The sequence below is a fragment of the Cervus elaphus genome, chromosome 25 (assembly GCF_910594005.1).
Source record: "Cervus elaphus chromosome 25, mCerEla1.1, whole genome shotgun sequence".
NCBI lineage: Eukaryota > Metazoa > Chordata > Mammalia > Artiodactyla > Cervidae > Cervus > Cervus elaphus.
In genome coordinates this window covers 27,790,202-27,805,446 of record NC_057839.1, presented here as the reverse complement: position 1 = coordinate 27,805,446, position 15,245 = coordinate 27,790,202, and the positions used below count along the sequence as shown (strand labels likewise).

General features: G+C 37.9%; 2 protein-coding genes across 2 annotated transcripts in view; one reads left to right on the top strand and one right to left on the bottom strand.

The window, feature by feature from the left end:
- Positions 1-15,245, bottom strand: part of ARL15 (ADP ribosylation factor like GTPase 15) — a 446,241-nt gene that overhangs the window by 187,281 nt on the left and 243,715 nt on the right. The gene's annotated exons all lie outside the window — the stretch shown is intronic.
- LOC122683967 (protein S100-A11-like) lies at positions 11,542-11,888 on the top strand. Its single transcript, XM_043887935.1, has one exon. The coding sequence runs from the start codon at positions 11,577-11,579 to the stop codon at positions 11,886-11,888; it is 312 nt and encodes a 103-aa protein (XP_043743870.1). The 5' UTR covers positions 11,542-11,576.

Here is a 15,245-nt window from a genome sequence, read left to right as displayed (position 1 = left end):
TTAATTTTTAAATACTTTTCTTAAATATTCCATGCTATGAGGACTGAGTAATCTGCTCATTCGACTAACTTATAGTAGGGGTGGTTGTGCAAGTATTAAATGTGCTTTGGATGGATACTGATAATGAAATGAATTTGGATACATTTACAGGTGACACATATTGCTACTTCAGGTCAAAAGTTTTTCATGAGAAAGTATCTGGGAGACTATCATTTCTCCTTATTTAGAAGCTTTTAAAAATGCATTCATTTTATTAATATGTATATGTAAACACTGGATATTCGAGTTGCCAAACTTACAGTTGATAAACTTCCTGAAGTAAATCATTGATTAGAATTGTAACACTGACCACAATCATATAGAACTATGAGTTCTTCAAAACAGTTAACAATTATTTGAACTGTTTAATAGAGGAGTTTTTTGTTTTTCTGTTTTAAAGGGCAACAATACTTCACACAAGGCTTATCATTCTGATCAGTCATTCACTGTTCAACAAAGATTTATTAAAGACGTGCTGTGTTTAATGGAATAAGGTGGGGGTTGTGGGAATTAATCATACAAACAAGAGGATTGACCAATTAATGTGGGGTAGTAATCTCCACACTGCTAGTGTTTATCCTGTAACCAAGGTGTTATGGGAACCAAGAGGCTGAGCCTCTAGTTTTTGGGAGGAGTTACAGCTCCTCCTGGGAATCAGGAAGTCTTTCAGGAGGACCACTAGAAATGGGCCAGTGCCCTTTCAGGAGTGAAGGGCACTGGAAACTTTGGAATGCTCTTGCACCTCAGTGAGTGAGCCTGGCATTCTCAGTTTATGTGACCAAATCCACAAGTGTTCTCTGAGGCCTTTAAGGACACCATAAGGCTCAGAATGGGAGCTGATTCTCAAGCCACAGATGGCTGCTGATAGAATGGCTGGGTGGGGTAAGACTATTCTTGGGCTCATCTAATCTTGGAGATCTGGACACTCCCACAGGGGTGGAGGAATAGGATAGTTTTGGGGCCACTGCAGTGGTGTTGACTTTCTTTGGAAAAGATCCAGAGACTGTAACTTAAAGTGATCTATTTAAATTTACCTTTCTTTTTTTTTTTTGAGGGGAAAAGTGCAGGAGAAAGAACAAGCTCTGTGTCCACACTTCCATCTCACCACCAGCCTCACCCCACCATTTTTGCAGGAATTCTGCAAGCACAGAGTTGGGGGGAGCCCTGACACTGTCCTTTCCCCTGCAGAGCTAGATGTGTCTGTGGCATTACTGCACTGTAAGCTGATGGCGGAGGACGGAGTGCTCTCTGGAGGACAAAGTGGTAATACTCAGAAATTCTGCAAACACATGAAGACAACATTGCCTACCTGCCAAGGGTGTGGCACCATGTTCTGGCTAAGAGGACTACAACTGATTTCACTCATCCAAGCAAATTTTTAGGGTGTAAAGGGAGTTGAAAAACATCATCTTGGAAGCTGCTAAAGGGATAAACATGATTTGAAAATGATTGGGTGGGAGAGGTCATATTTATGAATCCTTAGTGAGGCGGTTTTATGGTTCAGCTATTATTGCTTTGGCTAATGTCTGAGTGTATGTATACACAGATTTTAATAAAAAACAACCATGAAATTTGATAAACCATTTCACTGAAATATAGAACAAATACATCTCAGATACATCACTCTGGGAAAGGTTGAATTCATTCACTTTGGGTGAAATGATACTGCACTTCTACCTTGTCTACTAACTACAGAATATAAAAATAGCAAAAAATAATGGACTGCCTTAACCCCCGATCTTCAGAGTGCTCAGTACACTATCAAGGATTAAAATAAATCAAAGAATAATCTTTGATTTTACTTAATAACATGTAACTAGTCTCAGAGTTCAATTTACCATATCTATTGTTACATTAGTTTACTTCTACTGATCTCATTTCTTTTTCCTTTGCTATAGTTCAGAGCAATGCTATTTAAAGCATAATCTGAAAATCAGACCAGGCCACAGATGTAATAAGTACAGAAATAGAGAATAAGAACTGAGAAGATGTTTGATGGCATTTTTACATGGCTGTGACTTCCAAATATGTGATCAGTGGTCTCATCTCACAGAACATATAGATAAAGAGTATTGGTCAGTGTTGGGTTGGGGATGAGGTGGTGGGAATCAGTCCTTTATCACAAATAATTTGATTAGCATTGGTATAAAATATCTGGCATCTGCATACAAAACATTTTAAAATTTGCTTCAGCTATTCACGTGTAAATCGCAGCAAAAGTTATTAGACCAACATTTTCTAAGTTTCACTCTTAAATACAGAATCTTTGGCCTTTTGAACATTTTCTACTGCTATTTTCTCTGAAAGATTTTCACTAGGCCGGCTTATAAATTTAACACCCTGAGTACTCACCCTTGAGTAGCCTAGAGCTCTGGGTATCACACATAGACTTTATCATCTGGACACTTCAGACTAATCTAGGTCAGGTTTGATGAATACTTAGACATAGTATCACTTTGGAATTTATAGGCTTTAAACAAAATCTCCTCTATGACTCTTTAGTCCTAAAATTCTGGAAATGCAAATAGCCTCACCCTACTTACAAGGGCTTTAGAGAGATGTTTCATAACCTGAGACAAGCCTTCCTTCAAGACGTACAAGCAATGGAGAGGTTAGTAAATAAGTGTAATTCATGCATATGTATTTTGCAGTGGCCTAAATGTGCATTCATCAAATGTAAATTTTATCAGTCTTTCAGGTGTAGAGATTTCTTGGGAGTGATGATTGTTGACCTTGACTGCAGTGTATTTTATGACCTCCCCAGGCAGGATGGGGAATCCATGAATATTACTGCTCCCCACCTCCTATTTATCACAAGTTAATCCTAACACTTCATGAACTATGCATGTCAATTGGTCATAAAAATTTACACCAGCCCACTAAATCAGGAATAAAAAGAAATCAAATGAATTAAGCAAAAATAAGGCCTAATGATAAGTACTATGAATTGGGCCTTCCTTTTTCTTTGATTTTGCTTCTCACAGAGATGAGAATCAAGTTCGTATAGGCAGGTGACTTAATGATTTGAAAAGAGGACAAAACATGAAGATATAAAGGGGAGACAAGAAATTTACAAAGTCTAAATGCAAAAAATTTACAAATGCAAATCTAAAACCAGTTGTAGAGCCAAATAATTTTTACAGTTTCACTGACCTTTTTCAAATTTTCCTCAAGTGTGGGTGAATATATTGTTTTCATTTTAAAATTGAGTAGGCAGAAGAAAGTTGTCTGAGGGTAACCTAGATGGTACTACTCACAACTTGAGGCTATAGCTCATAGTTTTCAAACAAAATCATGATATTTCACTACGTTATGAGTCTGTAGTCCCAGACCTCCTTAGGAGCAAAAACCAAAAGCGTGTTATGGTTGGAGTCCTTGATTTCTCTACTTTTAGGAAGCAGAACCTCTGGTTTGGACAGCTACAAGGAATGGCAGAGATACTAGGGCACAACTGCATTTACCACAAATATTCCAGTCTGCTAAAATTTAAACATGTGACTCGTTTCTGTTGGCATTTACCATGTTTACAAAGCCAACAATGGAGGAAGCCAGAAATGCTGTTACCACACCTATAGCTGTCAGGAACAACACTAAATGGCTCCAAATGTTAATAAGTATAATCATAATACTGTATTTTGTATATTAACTGATTGACTGTACAGCTACAGAAACGGGATGCATCCTGGGCACCAGAGACTAAAATGTTCATTTAATGTGGCAGATATGTTGCCAACTAACACAGCTCTTTCCAAAAGCAGGTGGGAAGATAAAGAATGAGAACAGGTTACAGAGCAAAACACAAAAAGACCAAGGGAAGAAAAAACAACTCATTCTAAAAGTGAGGAATTATCAGAAGGATATGAGTAAATTAAGGCAAAAAGAATGGGAAGGCAGCAGCACTGAATGAAGAGGTCTTACAGGATTGTCAAAACTGGGGTAGGTACACCTGTGATGAAAATGACAGAAAATGTAAAGAACTGTAAAAGAGGAACCTGTAGGACTACGTCAAGTAAAAAACAAAGAAATGTGTACAAGTAGAACTCTGAAAGAAAATAATAAAAAATAAACTATTTTGGCCACTGAAAAGTTAAGTTTCTCCCTGTCTTGGACCCATTACCCAGCAAAATGATTTTCTCAGCCTGTTCAGAGTTAGAGTAACTTTCTTGAAACCACTGAGGCAAAAATCATCCCCCATGAGATAAAAATGAGAATCTTAATTACTCGATGTTCAAGGACAGCAGTGCACCAATCTCACTGAATTTTAAACTTCCCAGTAGACAGTTCAAAGCTTTCTGAGGGCAAGTATGATTACTTATTTACACAGGACCCAAGTGGAGTCCTATTCATATTATCGGCGCCTTATGATGGTTTGTTTAATCAAATCATTCTTAATGATTCTTAATCATCTCTTTTCCAATCAGCCTTGAAAATCAAACAGTTTATTAAGGGGGGGGGGAGTCCAAATATTTACGAAGCTTGTTTTATAGCAGCAAATTCAGGATCAGACTAATGACATAAAAACTAAGCAGCAGCAAAATACTGGCTGGGAACAGAGTAGATCCTAAGAGTGTCAGACAAATGCAATCTCACTAAGCAGTAGTGACTCCACATGAATGATGACTTGAAATCAGTATTCAAATCTCAAAAAGCAGGTATGTAATTTGGTACAAAGCAATGCTATTCAGGGTCATAAAAGATCAATAGCCATTCTTCTAGTTTCAGCCCCAGAATCCCTGCAGGAAGCTGGCTCAGTCCACTACAGCCCATAGTAGTTTTTGCCAGAAGAACTCAAAGCCCCATTAATGTGGCAAATAATTACAACATACCCTTCTGGCATCTATTAACTTTTCTTTAATCATGTTTTTTGTCTCTTCAATTAGACTGTAAGTTAATTAAGAGCAGAGAACTTCTGACATTTCTTCTGTGGCCATCACACCTAACTATGCAAGTGTGATTAAATATTAGATAATAAATTTAGGTAATTTACCATATTAATAGGTTACTATTAATAGGGAAAAATCATATAACTCTCCCAATAATTATTTAAAAAGCATTTGATAAATTTCCACATCCATTCATCATAAAATCTATTTCACAATAGAAAAGGACAGCTTTTACAAGAATGTCCTTCACCTTCTATTGGATTAAAGTCATTTTTCTAAATAAATAAAATAAATAGCCTGTAGCAAACATTATAGTTAAAGAAGAAATGTTTCAAAGCCACTCCTTTATAAGTCACAGGGAGAGGAGAACACTTGCTGTCACCAATTCTATTCAAAATTGTCCTGAAGCCCCAAGTCAGTGCAGGAAGATAAGAAAAGGAAATAGAAATAACACAGAGATAGGAAGAAACAAGCTGTTATTTGCTGATGAAATTAATGCACACAGAAAAACCACAGAATATACAGATAAATCATAAAGATGAAAGTCTAGCAAGTTTGCTGGCTACAAAAATATATAAATGTAAATTTCTTGTATTTAACAGCAACAATCAGAAAATGTCAAATTATGCATGAAGATTAGCAAAATATAAAAAGCAAGATAATTCCACATATTGACAGGGATATGAACAAAACGTATTTTTATCTACTCTGGAAAATGTCTTGGTAGTACCTAATAAGGTTAAATATGCATGTACTTCAAAATCCTTACATTCTTTAGGTATATACTATTATGAAATGTTTGTATGTATAAATCAGAAACACTGAGAAATGTTCACAAGTTTTTTTCAATATCCAAACAAGGCAAACAACAATGGAAAATATCCATCAAGAGTAGAGTGGATGAAGAGTGATATACTCATATGATAGAATATGATATAGCAATGAAAAGGAATAAATAACAGCCACAGTGATAAACATGGATGCACTGCAAAAAATGTAATCATGAACCAACAGAGAATCACAGAACGTATTTCACAGTATGAGTTCTTAACCTACATAAAGGTCAAAATAGGCACACCGCTATGTAATACAGATGTGACAGAAGCAAGGAAATAGGCAACACAAAATTCAAGACAGTGATTGTTTCTGGATGGGGAGGTAGGGAGACACATGCAAACGAAGGGCACAGAGATGAATAAGGTGTTATTCCTTAATGTGGATGGAGGGACACTGGCATTTGTTATACTATTCTTTAAACCACAAACAGGGTCCTATGTTTTTCACATTTTTAATATAGTATTTCACAATGAGTGAAGGAAGGAAAAAGGAAGAAAGAATGGGAGGAAGGACAGAAGGAAGGATAAAGAGAGGAAAAAAGGAGGAAACAGGAGGCCAATTACAAAATCCTTAAAATGATGAGATAAAAATAAGTGTGCCATGGTACCCTCCTTGAATGAGGTATAAGGCTGCAAGACATCTTTGTAACACAACTGCAAGGGGCTATAACAAGATGGGGCATTTAGACTCCTTTTACTAAAATTGATGAGTCATTTGTCATAATGCAGATGGTTTATGGCTGAAAGGCAAAATTGAAAACATTGGGTTTCTTATTTGAAAAACAAGTTTCACTAAATTAAATTTCCTCTAAAATTTTTAAGTACTAGGTTGGAAATCAAAGGAATCCACTTTCACATTTTTTCAATTATTTATAATAAAACAAGGAAATGTATCAGACCACAGAAATTTTTTCTTCCACACTTCGAAAATCTGGAAGATACTACTTTCTCTGTGTGACCATTTACCATAAATAGACTTAAATCCAAATTGTGCTATTGAGAGGTGAAAAAGCCAGTTAAAGTGTCAACACTCCCAACACCAGCCAAATAACCTTTTGGCAATGGCTAATACAAATGTTTTCATAACTTATGTTTTTTAAGGTCACTATTCAAATTCCATACTTCTACATCTCTGCTTTTAGAGATTTTCTTTCTTAAGCTTTAGAGGGCTAAAGACTGTTCCTCAAACATCAGTTTAGTAGAGAAATTTTAAGTTTGGAAATCTCCTAGAATGCTAGAGAACTCTGCTCACATCTACATCCATGGTGAGAGAAGGTGGAACAATGGGAGGATGAGGAAAGCTGAGATCCAGAGACTGTCTGCAGAGCATCTGTTCTAGCAACCCAGTTGTGGGCCTTCTCCTGGACCAGTAAAACTCCATCTGGTGCAGGAAGATAACTGTTCCCCAGGTGGTGTGTCCACCTGTCAACTGACAGTTGGGCATGTGCCACTGAGAAGGGCAGATACAATTTGGCACAGGCTATTGGAACATTTCTTAAAACTTAATGGCTAAGCTAGACTTGAGATAAAGAGATGAGGGAACAGGGAAAAAAAAAAATGTGACGGGCACTGCTGGACCCAAGTATCAGCTAGGGAATCTGGGTCATGCCTAGAACAGGCGTCTGATGGGGTATGCCACGAAGGGCGGAGCGCCACAGGGAACAGTGCCAGCCTCTGCCTTTCTGGGCTTGCCAGCCCTTGGCAGGGATTCTGGAAAACGAGACATCCTAAGTCAGACACATTTTCGTACATTCCTCTCCCTCCCCTGCCTCCAGCTACTTACATGTGGCTAATGGACAAAGTAGTGAAACTTTTTTTCAAGTGGCACTAGAATATGGAATCTATGCATGTATATCCCACAACTTTTAGGGCTAAAACTGATATGAGAGTCATCTCCTTGTGAAGCTTCATGCTACATACTTATTCCAAGTGATGCCCAAAATCTATTTGGAATTCTTCTGGTATTTATCTTTAGAAGTCTTTGCATATTCTTGTGAATCCATCAGCAATGAAGATATTTAATTCTAAAGAGTAAATTTTTCCTAGACTATGTGAGCAGGTGCTCAATATATACATACTGAATAAAAGAACAAATTGGTTGATGAAATACACATTTATAGTACTTAGACAAATTCATGATTACATAGATGAAGAAGAAGAAATATTTTTTTTTTAAAAGCAAAACAGACTTTTGGACTCTGTGGGAGAAGGTGAGGGTGGGATGTTTAGAGAGAACAGCATCAAAACATGTATATTATCTAGGGTGAAACAGATCATCAGCCCAGGTTGGATGCATGAGACAAGTGCTTGGGCCTGGTGCACTGGGAAGACCCAGAGGAATCGGGTGGAGAGGGAGGTGGGAGGGGGGATCGGGATGGGGAATACATGTAAATCCATGGCTGATTCATGTCAATGTATGACAAAAACCACTACAATACTGTAAAGTAATTAGCCTCCAACTAATAAAAATAAATGAAAAAAAAAAAAAGCAAAACACATATAAAGGTTTTCTTGGATGGCTCCTATGCCAGAAGGCAGGAGACCAATTCAATGGAGTTGGCACTGCTTAAATAACAGAGCCTCTTATGGTAATACTGGATGTATAGAGTATCAACATCTTCGTCTCTGCATTACTCCTTACAGGGAAGGTCGGTAAGGCACCAGGCCTCAGCAGGCTTTCCTCTCCCTTACTAGGTTGGCTTCCAGAGATATCTTTGACCAGGTCTCAGACATAACACTAATACAGACGATCTTTAAGTTGATCCTTATTCTGTTAAGTCTTATAATAACATGAATATTGAAATCTATTTTAAATAGGAAAATAAAATCCAAATTATACAATTTCATGTTATCACTTTTTCCTGTAACATAATACATCATAAAATTTAAAAGTCTGTGCTTAGAAGGGAACAGTGTTCATACACACTGCAGTATATATATTTTTGAAGGTCTTATTGCTTCATAATCACACCCCATACACATACATATTTATATGATACAGGCATATAAAGAAAGTATTCATAAAGGATGAGTGATGGACAAATACAAAGCCATGCTTTGATGTTAAAGATGCAGCCATTTAGTGCTGAAAAGGACATGTAATTGAATTCTTGGTAATCACTGAGAATAGTGTCTATTGTTGAATATGCAACGCTCATAGAAGTCTGGTCCAGGGAATTTGCTCCATTCTAAGGTGAATTCTCCATAGCTCAACTCAAACAGGAAAGACATTCTGACATTGAGCCAAATGCCTGGGCCACAGTATTCTTTAGATTAAGACCAAACCAGCACCCCAAACCTTGTCTGACATGAACTGAAAATACTTGGGCAGCATTTGCCCCTAGTGGAGACTGTTGAAAGGGCCCCCTGACTCTCACTCCAAGCACTTTGGCACACATTCAGCAACTCTGTATTTTTTAAAAACTTTTAATTTTATATAGAAAAATAGCTAATTAACAATGCTGCGACAGTTCCAGGTGCATAACAAAGCAACTCAGCCATACATAGACATGTATATATTCTCCCCTAAACTCCCCTTCCATCCAGGGTGCCTCATGACATTGAGCAAAGTTCCCTGTACTATATAGTACGTCCTTGTTGGTTATCCATTTTAAATTTAGCAGTGTGTACATGTTGATTCCAAACTGTTCCCTTAACTCTGTATTTGATGGCTATCTTTTCCTAATAAAGAGCTAGGATTTACTGTAGGGGATGTTCTGATTCTCATGATCCAAAGGCCGAAAGTGTGTGTGTGAAGGTCTCTAGTACAATATGCTTCCTACACATCCTCTCCCCATTAAAAGATTGATTTGAATGAATTCCCTGGTGATCCAGTAATTAGGACTCTGCACTTCCACTGCTGGGCACCTGGGCTCAATTCTTGGTCAAGGAACTAAGATCCAAACAAGCTGTGCAGCGCAACCAAAAAAACATTTTTTAAAATTAATTAACTAAAATAAAGATTGATTTGGGTTATCAAACCTCTTCTGAAATAGATAAGTGATTTCTGGAAATGTACAAATATGACTTAGTCTTTTCTCTCAAGTAACAATATTACATAGTAAGTGACTTCTCTGTTGGAGAAGAGTTCAGAATACACCCTGATGAAAATCAAGAGTCTGCTATAAAAGATTATTTTAAATAAGAACTTAATATGGACACACACACACGTATGTGTATATATATGCATGTGTTTTTTTTTTTTAAATCTGCATTCTTAAGCACAGATGTGTTTTCATTATGGTCTTGGAGTAAAAGTTTCTGTACAGGATTGAGTCTGTGAAACAGATGAAAGGCATTTCAGATGATTACCCCAGGGACACAATGTGTCTCAAGGCTTGGTGCATATATGCCATACAAGGCAAGTGGATACTTTTTTGACATTTACCACCTGCCTTAGCAAATGTCATAGCAGTTAATGTTCACCAAATTTCTGAGTTCTACCATGACTGGTCTTAGGAGGTTTTTATTCAAAGTTCTTTAATAATTGCTACATTTCTCCAATACCTTAAACATACTTCTATTTCTTCAAAGGAGAAGAAAAAAGGAACAATTCTACTCAATAAATTTTGTCAGCAATATCTAAATTATGTTTTAACATGACAATATTAAATATTTTTAGTTCAGGAATAAAACATGGAAATTCTCAGCAAATAAAATAACATTAACAAACAAGCAAACAAAAAAAGGTACCGGGCACATAATTCAGATAGGTATTTTAAATAATGATTCCCATTTTCTCTTAAATATTCTAATTAAATTTTTTAAGTATTTTTAGGAATGCTGCATTATAATAATTTTTTTTACATTATCTAAATCTTTCACTTTACCTATCTCTAAAAGTGAATTACTGCCACCACACTATAAAGAAAAACAGTTTTGAACATTGCCCAGTTGGAACACTATACAATGGCAGGGACTTGGTCCATATATTGAATAGCTGATCCATTATAAGCACTGAATAAATTTGTTAAACTGCCAATATTTACTGAGTACCTACTATGTTTGAAGGAGGTGCTCTAGGCACCTACAGATATATCAGTAATCAAACAGAGATCCTTTTCCCAGTAAATATTTGCTGACTCAGCAAGTTTCTTAAAAGGTAGCTCAGCAAGTTTCTTAACAAGAACACCAATGATTTCTGAAATAGAGACAGAGTGCAATATCATTCAGAGAAGACAACAGCGGTATAAAATTAAAAGTCAGAATTATTTTGAGAGCTAAGAAGTATTTTCTAATGTGTTGGATCCTTTAGTAGGTCACAGCACTTTACAGGATAGAGAGAATCTAGGAATCAATTGCCACTTTGAGATCAGATGAGTTGATCTAAATCCCAGCCTGTCTTTTCTCTATCACGTCACCTGGGTGGTAGAAGTATTTCATAAGAGGAAACAAAAAAGGGAGGGGCTTTCCCAGGGAGGGGCTTTCCCAGTGGCTCAGTGGCAAAGAATCTACCTGCAATGCAGGAAACATAGGAGGCGCACATTCTATCCCTGGGTTGGGAAGATCCCCTGGAGGAGGATATGGCAAACCCACTCCAGTATTCTTGCCTTGAGAATCCCATGGGCGGAGGAGCTTGGTGGGCTACAGTTCACAGGGTCACAAAGAGTTGGACACAACTGCAGGGACTGAGCACGCAGGCATGCACTAAAAAAGGGAACTGCTATCTAATGCAAAGGTACCTTTTAACTCTGTGATTATTATTTCTCATCTAAGTGTATAAAGGGTCACATTAAGAAAATGTCCTGGACCCAGCCCGCTGCCCAGTGCCAGCCGCGCAGCTCCCCGCTCGCATCCGTGCGCCTCGCTCCTCTCCGACATGGCAAAAGTATCCAGCCCTACAGAGACTGAACGATGCATCGAGTCTCTGATTGCTGTTTTCCAAAAGCATGCTGGAAGGGATGGTAACAACAGCAAAGTCTCCAAGGCCAAGTTCCTAATCTTCATGAATAGAGAGCTGGGTGCCTTGACAAAGAACCAGAAGGACCCTGGTGTCCTTGACCTCATGATGAAGAGATTGGACCTCAACTCTGGTGGGCAGCTAGAATTCCAAGAATTTCTTAATCTTATTGGTGGCCTGGCCATTGCTTGCCATGAATCCTTTATTAGCTCCGCCTCTTGCCAGAAGTGAATTGGAGGAACCTGTGGGCCTAGCCTCCAGACCCACTCCCTTTCTTTCCAGCCTCTCAGGTTCTCTGCTCTTCACAGCCCCCACATACCCTGAGCCCAGCACACCCACCTACCCAGGCAGGCCACTCCTGTTAGTAATAAAGCAATATTGTTTTTTATAACAAAAAATAAAAAGAAAATGTCTTGTTCTCTTTAGAATGGTTAACAATTCCCAAAATATAGTTTTTGTATCTCCATTACTTTTTTTTTTTTAATCTTCTCTTCTCCTTCTTGTCTCTCACTTATAAAACTGAGGAATACAAATATTGAATGAATGGAGCCAGAGGTGGGTTAAAGACAGGAAAGCTTAAGGAGGATGTTCAGTGTTTGCAAAATTGCTTTCAGTGTCATTCTTTCTCTAATGACATCTCATGTTATTTCTAAAAACAAAGATGAACTGGACAGTAAGCTAAGCCCAAATCAGCAGACTTCCTTTCCTAAGTATAGAATACAATAGTCACTCCATTTCACAAATATATAAATATATATTTGGTTTAGTTTCTTCAATATATTACTCTAATTTTAACTGAACTCATTTGCAAAAAAGGCCCATCTACAAATTATCAGGTGGGGCCTATCCAAGTACCAAAAATCATTCCAGAGAAAAAGATTTAAAACTTCAAAGTTAAAAAAAAAAAGTACATCTTAAAAATCAAATAAAATGCTTCTTTTTTTTTTTTAATAAAATCAAAGAGAAGAGATTATTGTGGTAGAGTAAAAACCTAACAGAAGCAGAAGAGATTAGGAAGAGGTGGCAAGAATACACAGAAGAACTATACAAAAAAGGTGCTAATGACCTGGATAACCACCATGGTGTGGTCATTCACCTAGAGCCAGACATCCTGGAGTGTGAAGTCAAGTGGGCCTTAGGAAGCATCGCTAGGATCAAAATGAATGGAGGTGATGGAATTCTAGCTGAGCTATTTCAAATCCTAGAAGTTGATGTTATCAAAAGTGCTGCACTCAATATGTCAGCAAATTTGGATAACTCAGCAGTGGCCACGGGACTGGAAAAGGTCAGTTTTCATTCCAGTCCCAAAGAAGGGCAATGACAAAGAATGTTCAAACTACTGTACAACTGCACTCATTTCACATGCAAGCAAGATAATGCTCAAAATCCTTCAAGCTAGGCTTCAACAGTATATGAACTGAGAACTTCCAAAAGTGCAAGCTGGGTTGAGGAAAGACAGAGGAATTAAGAGATCAAATTGCCAACATTTGCTGGATCATAGAGAAAGCAAATCAATTTCAGAAAAACATCTACTTCTGCTTCAAATACTACGCTAAAGTCTTTGTTTGTGTGGGTCACAACAAACTGTGAAAAATTCTTAGAGAAATGGGAATATCAGACCACCTTACCTGTTTCCTGAGAAACCTACATGCAGATCAAGAAGCAACAATTAGAACCACACATGGAACAACGGACAGGTTCAAAACCAGGAAAGAAGTCAAGGCTGTATATTTTTACCCTGCTTAACTTCTATGCAGAGTACATCATGTGAAATGCCAGGCTGGATGAATCACAAGCTGGAATCAAGATTGCCAGGAGAAATATTAACAACCTCAGATATCCAGGTGATACCACTCTAATGGCAGAAAGTGAAGAGGAATTAAAGAGCCTCTTGATGAAAGTGAAAGAGGAGAGTGAAAAACCTGGCTTAAAACTCAACATTGAAAAAACTAAGATCATGGCACCCAGTCCCATCACTTTATGGCAAACGGAAGGGGAAAAAGTAGAACAGAGACAGATCTTCTTAGGGCACCAAAATCACTGTGGATAGCAACTACAGCGCCGAAATTAAGACGCTCACTCCTGAGAAGGAGAGCTATCATAACCTAGACAGAGTATTAAAAAGTAGAGACATCACTTGGCCAACAAAGGTCAAAGCTATGATTTTTCCAGTAGTTGTGTACAGATGTAAAAATTGGACCGTAAGGAAGGCTGAGCACCAAAGAACTAATGCTTTCAAATTGCGGTGCTGGAGAAGACTTTTGAGAGTCCCCTGGACAACAAGGAGATCAAAACAGTCAATCCTAAAGGAAATCAACCCTGAATATTCATTAGAAGGACTGATGCTGAAGCCGAAGCTCCAATATTTTGACCACCTGATGTGAAGAGCTGACTCAATGGAAAAGACCCAGATGCTGGGAAAGAGGAGGGCAAGAGAAGAAGGGGGTGACAGAGGATGAGATGGTTGGATTGCATCATCAACTTAATGGACACGAGTGTCAACAAACTCCGAGAGACAGTGAAGGACAGGGAAGCCTAGTGTGCTGTAGTTCATGGGGTTGCAAAGAATCGGGACACAACTAAGCGACTGGACAACAAACAAAAACAGCAGATGAGCTGAAGTCCAAAGACTTGGGTTCAAGTCACAAATTGGATTTGAGTAATTTATGACTTCATTACTGGGACCTTCATTTATAAAATGGATAAGAAAGTAATACAATACCAGGCTTCCCCCAGGCAGTTGACAGAATTACTTGAGATAATGTATGTGAAACATACCTTGTGCTACACACATTATTTCAAATAATTTCAGTCTCTTCTCTGTCATCCCACAGTACTTCTTACGTATTTCCATTGGCTCTTACTGTAATATTATAATGATTTGTTGCATCTAGGTGATTTGAAGATGGCATCACCCACTCATTGGATTTGAGCCTGAGCAAACTTTGGGAGATGGTGAAGGACCGGGAGGCCTGGTGTGCTGCAGTCCGTGGGGTCGCAGAGGCAGACACGACTGAAGTGACTTAGCATAGCACAATGTAGCTTTTAACTGTACTTCTTGGGATAATCTATCAATTCCAAAGTCCTTTTGAATATGAAAGAAAAAGTAATAAAAATTCCAGAAGATCACTTTTGCATTCCTATAATATTTAAGCTGGCAATATATCCAGGAACTTGGGTGTTTTTTGATAAATCATGTATTTTCTTTCATAAACAACAGTAAGCTATAAAATATACCAGTTTAAGCTTGATATGGAGGAAAGACAAACACTGACAACTAATTCTATAGGGAGTTCTCACAAGCATGTGCACTTACACAGACACACATTCAAGTAGACATGTAGAAACAAATCTCAGAGCTCTGTCCCATTATCAGTATGGACATTCACCAAGGCACTCCTGCAGCATTTCCAAATGCAATGCATGGACACTTCATTAAGGGTTGAACACAGGGCATAAAAAAGTGCAATGACTTGCTCTGCATTTGGGTTCTCCTTTACATCCAAGCCCATTGTACAAAGGTCCAACTATGACAGGGCGCTGAAAACTGGCAGCACTCAAAAAGAACCCAGGGTCACAGAATCATTT

Excerpts from the sequence above, each read along its gene's own strand:
- LOC122683967 (XM_043887935.1), top strand. The coding sequence starts at position 11,577 with ATGGCAAAAGTATCCAGCCCTACAGAGACTGAACGATGCATCGAGTCT.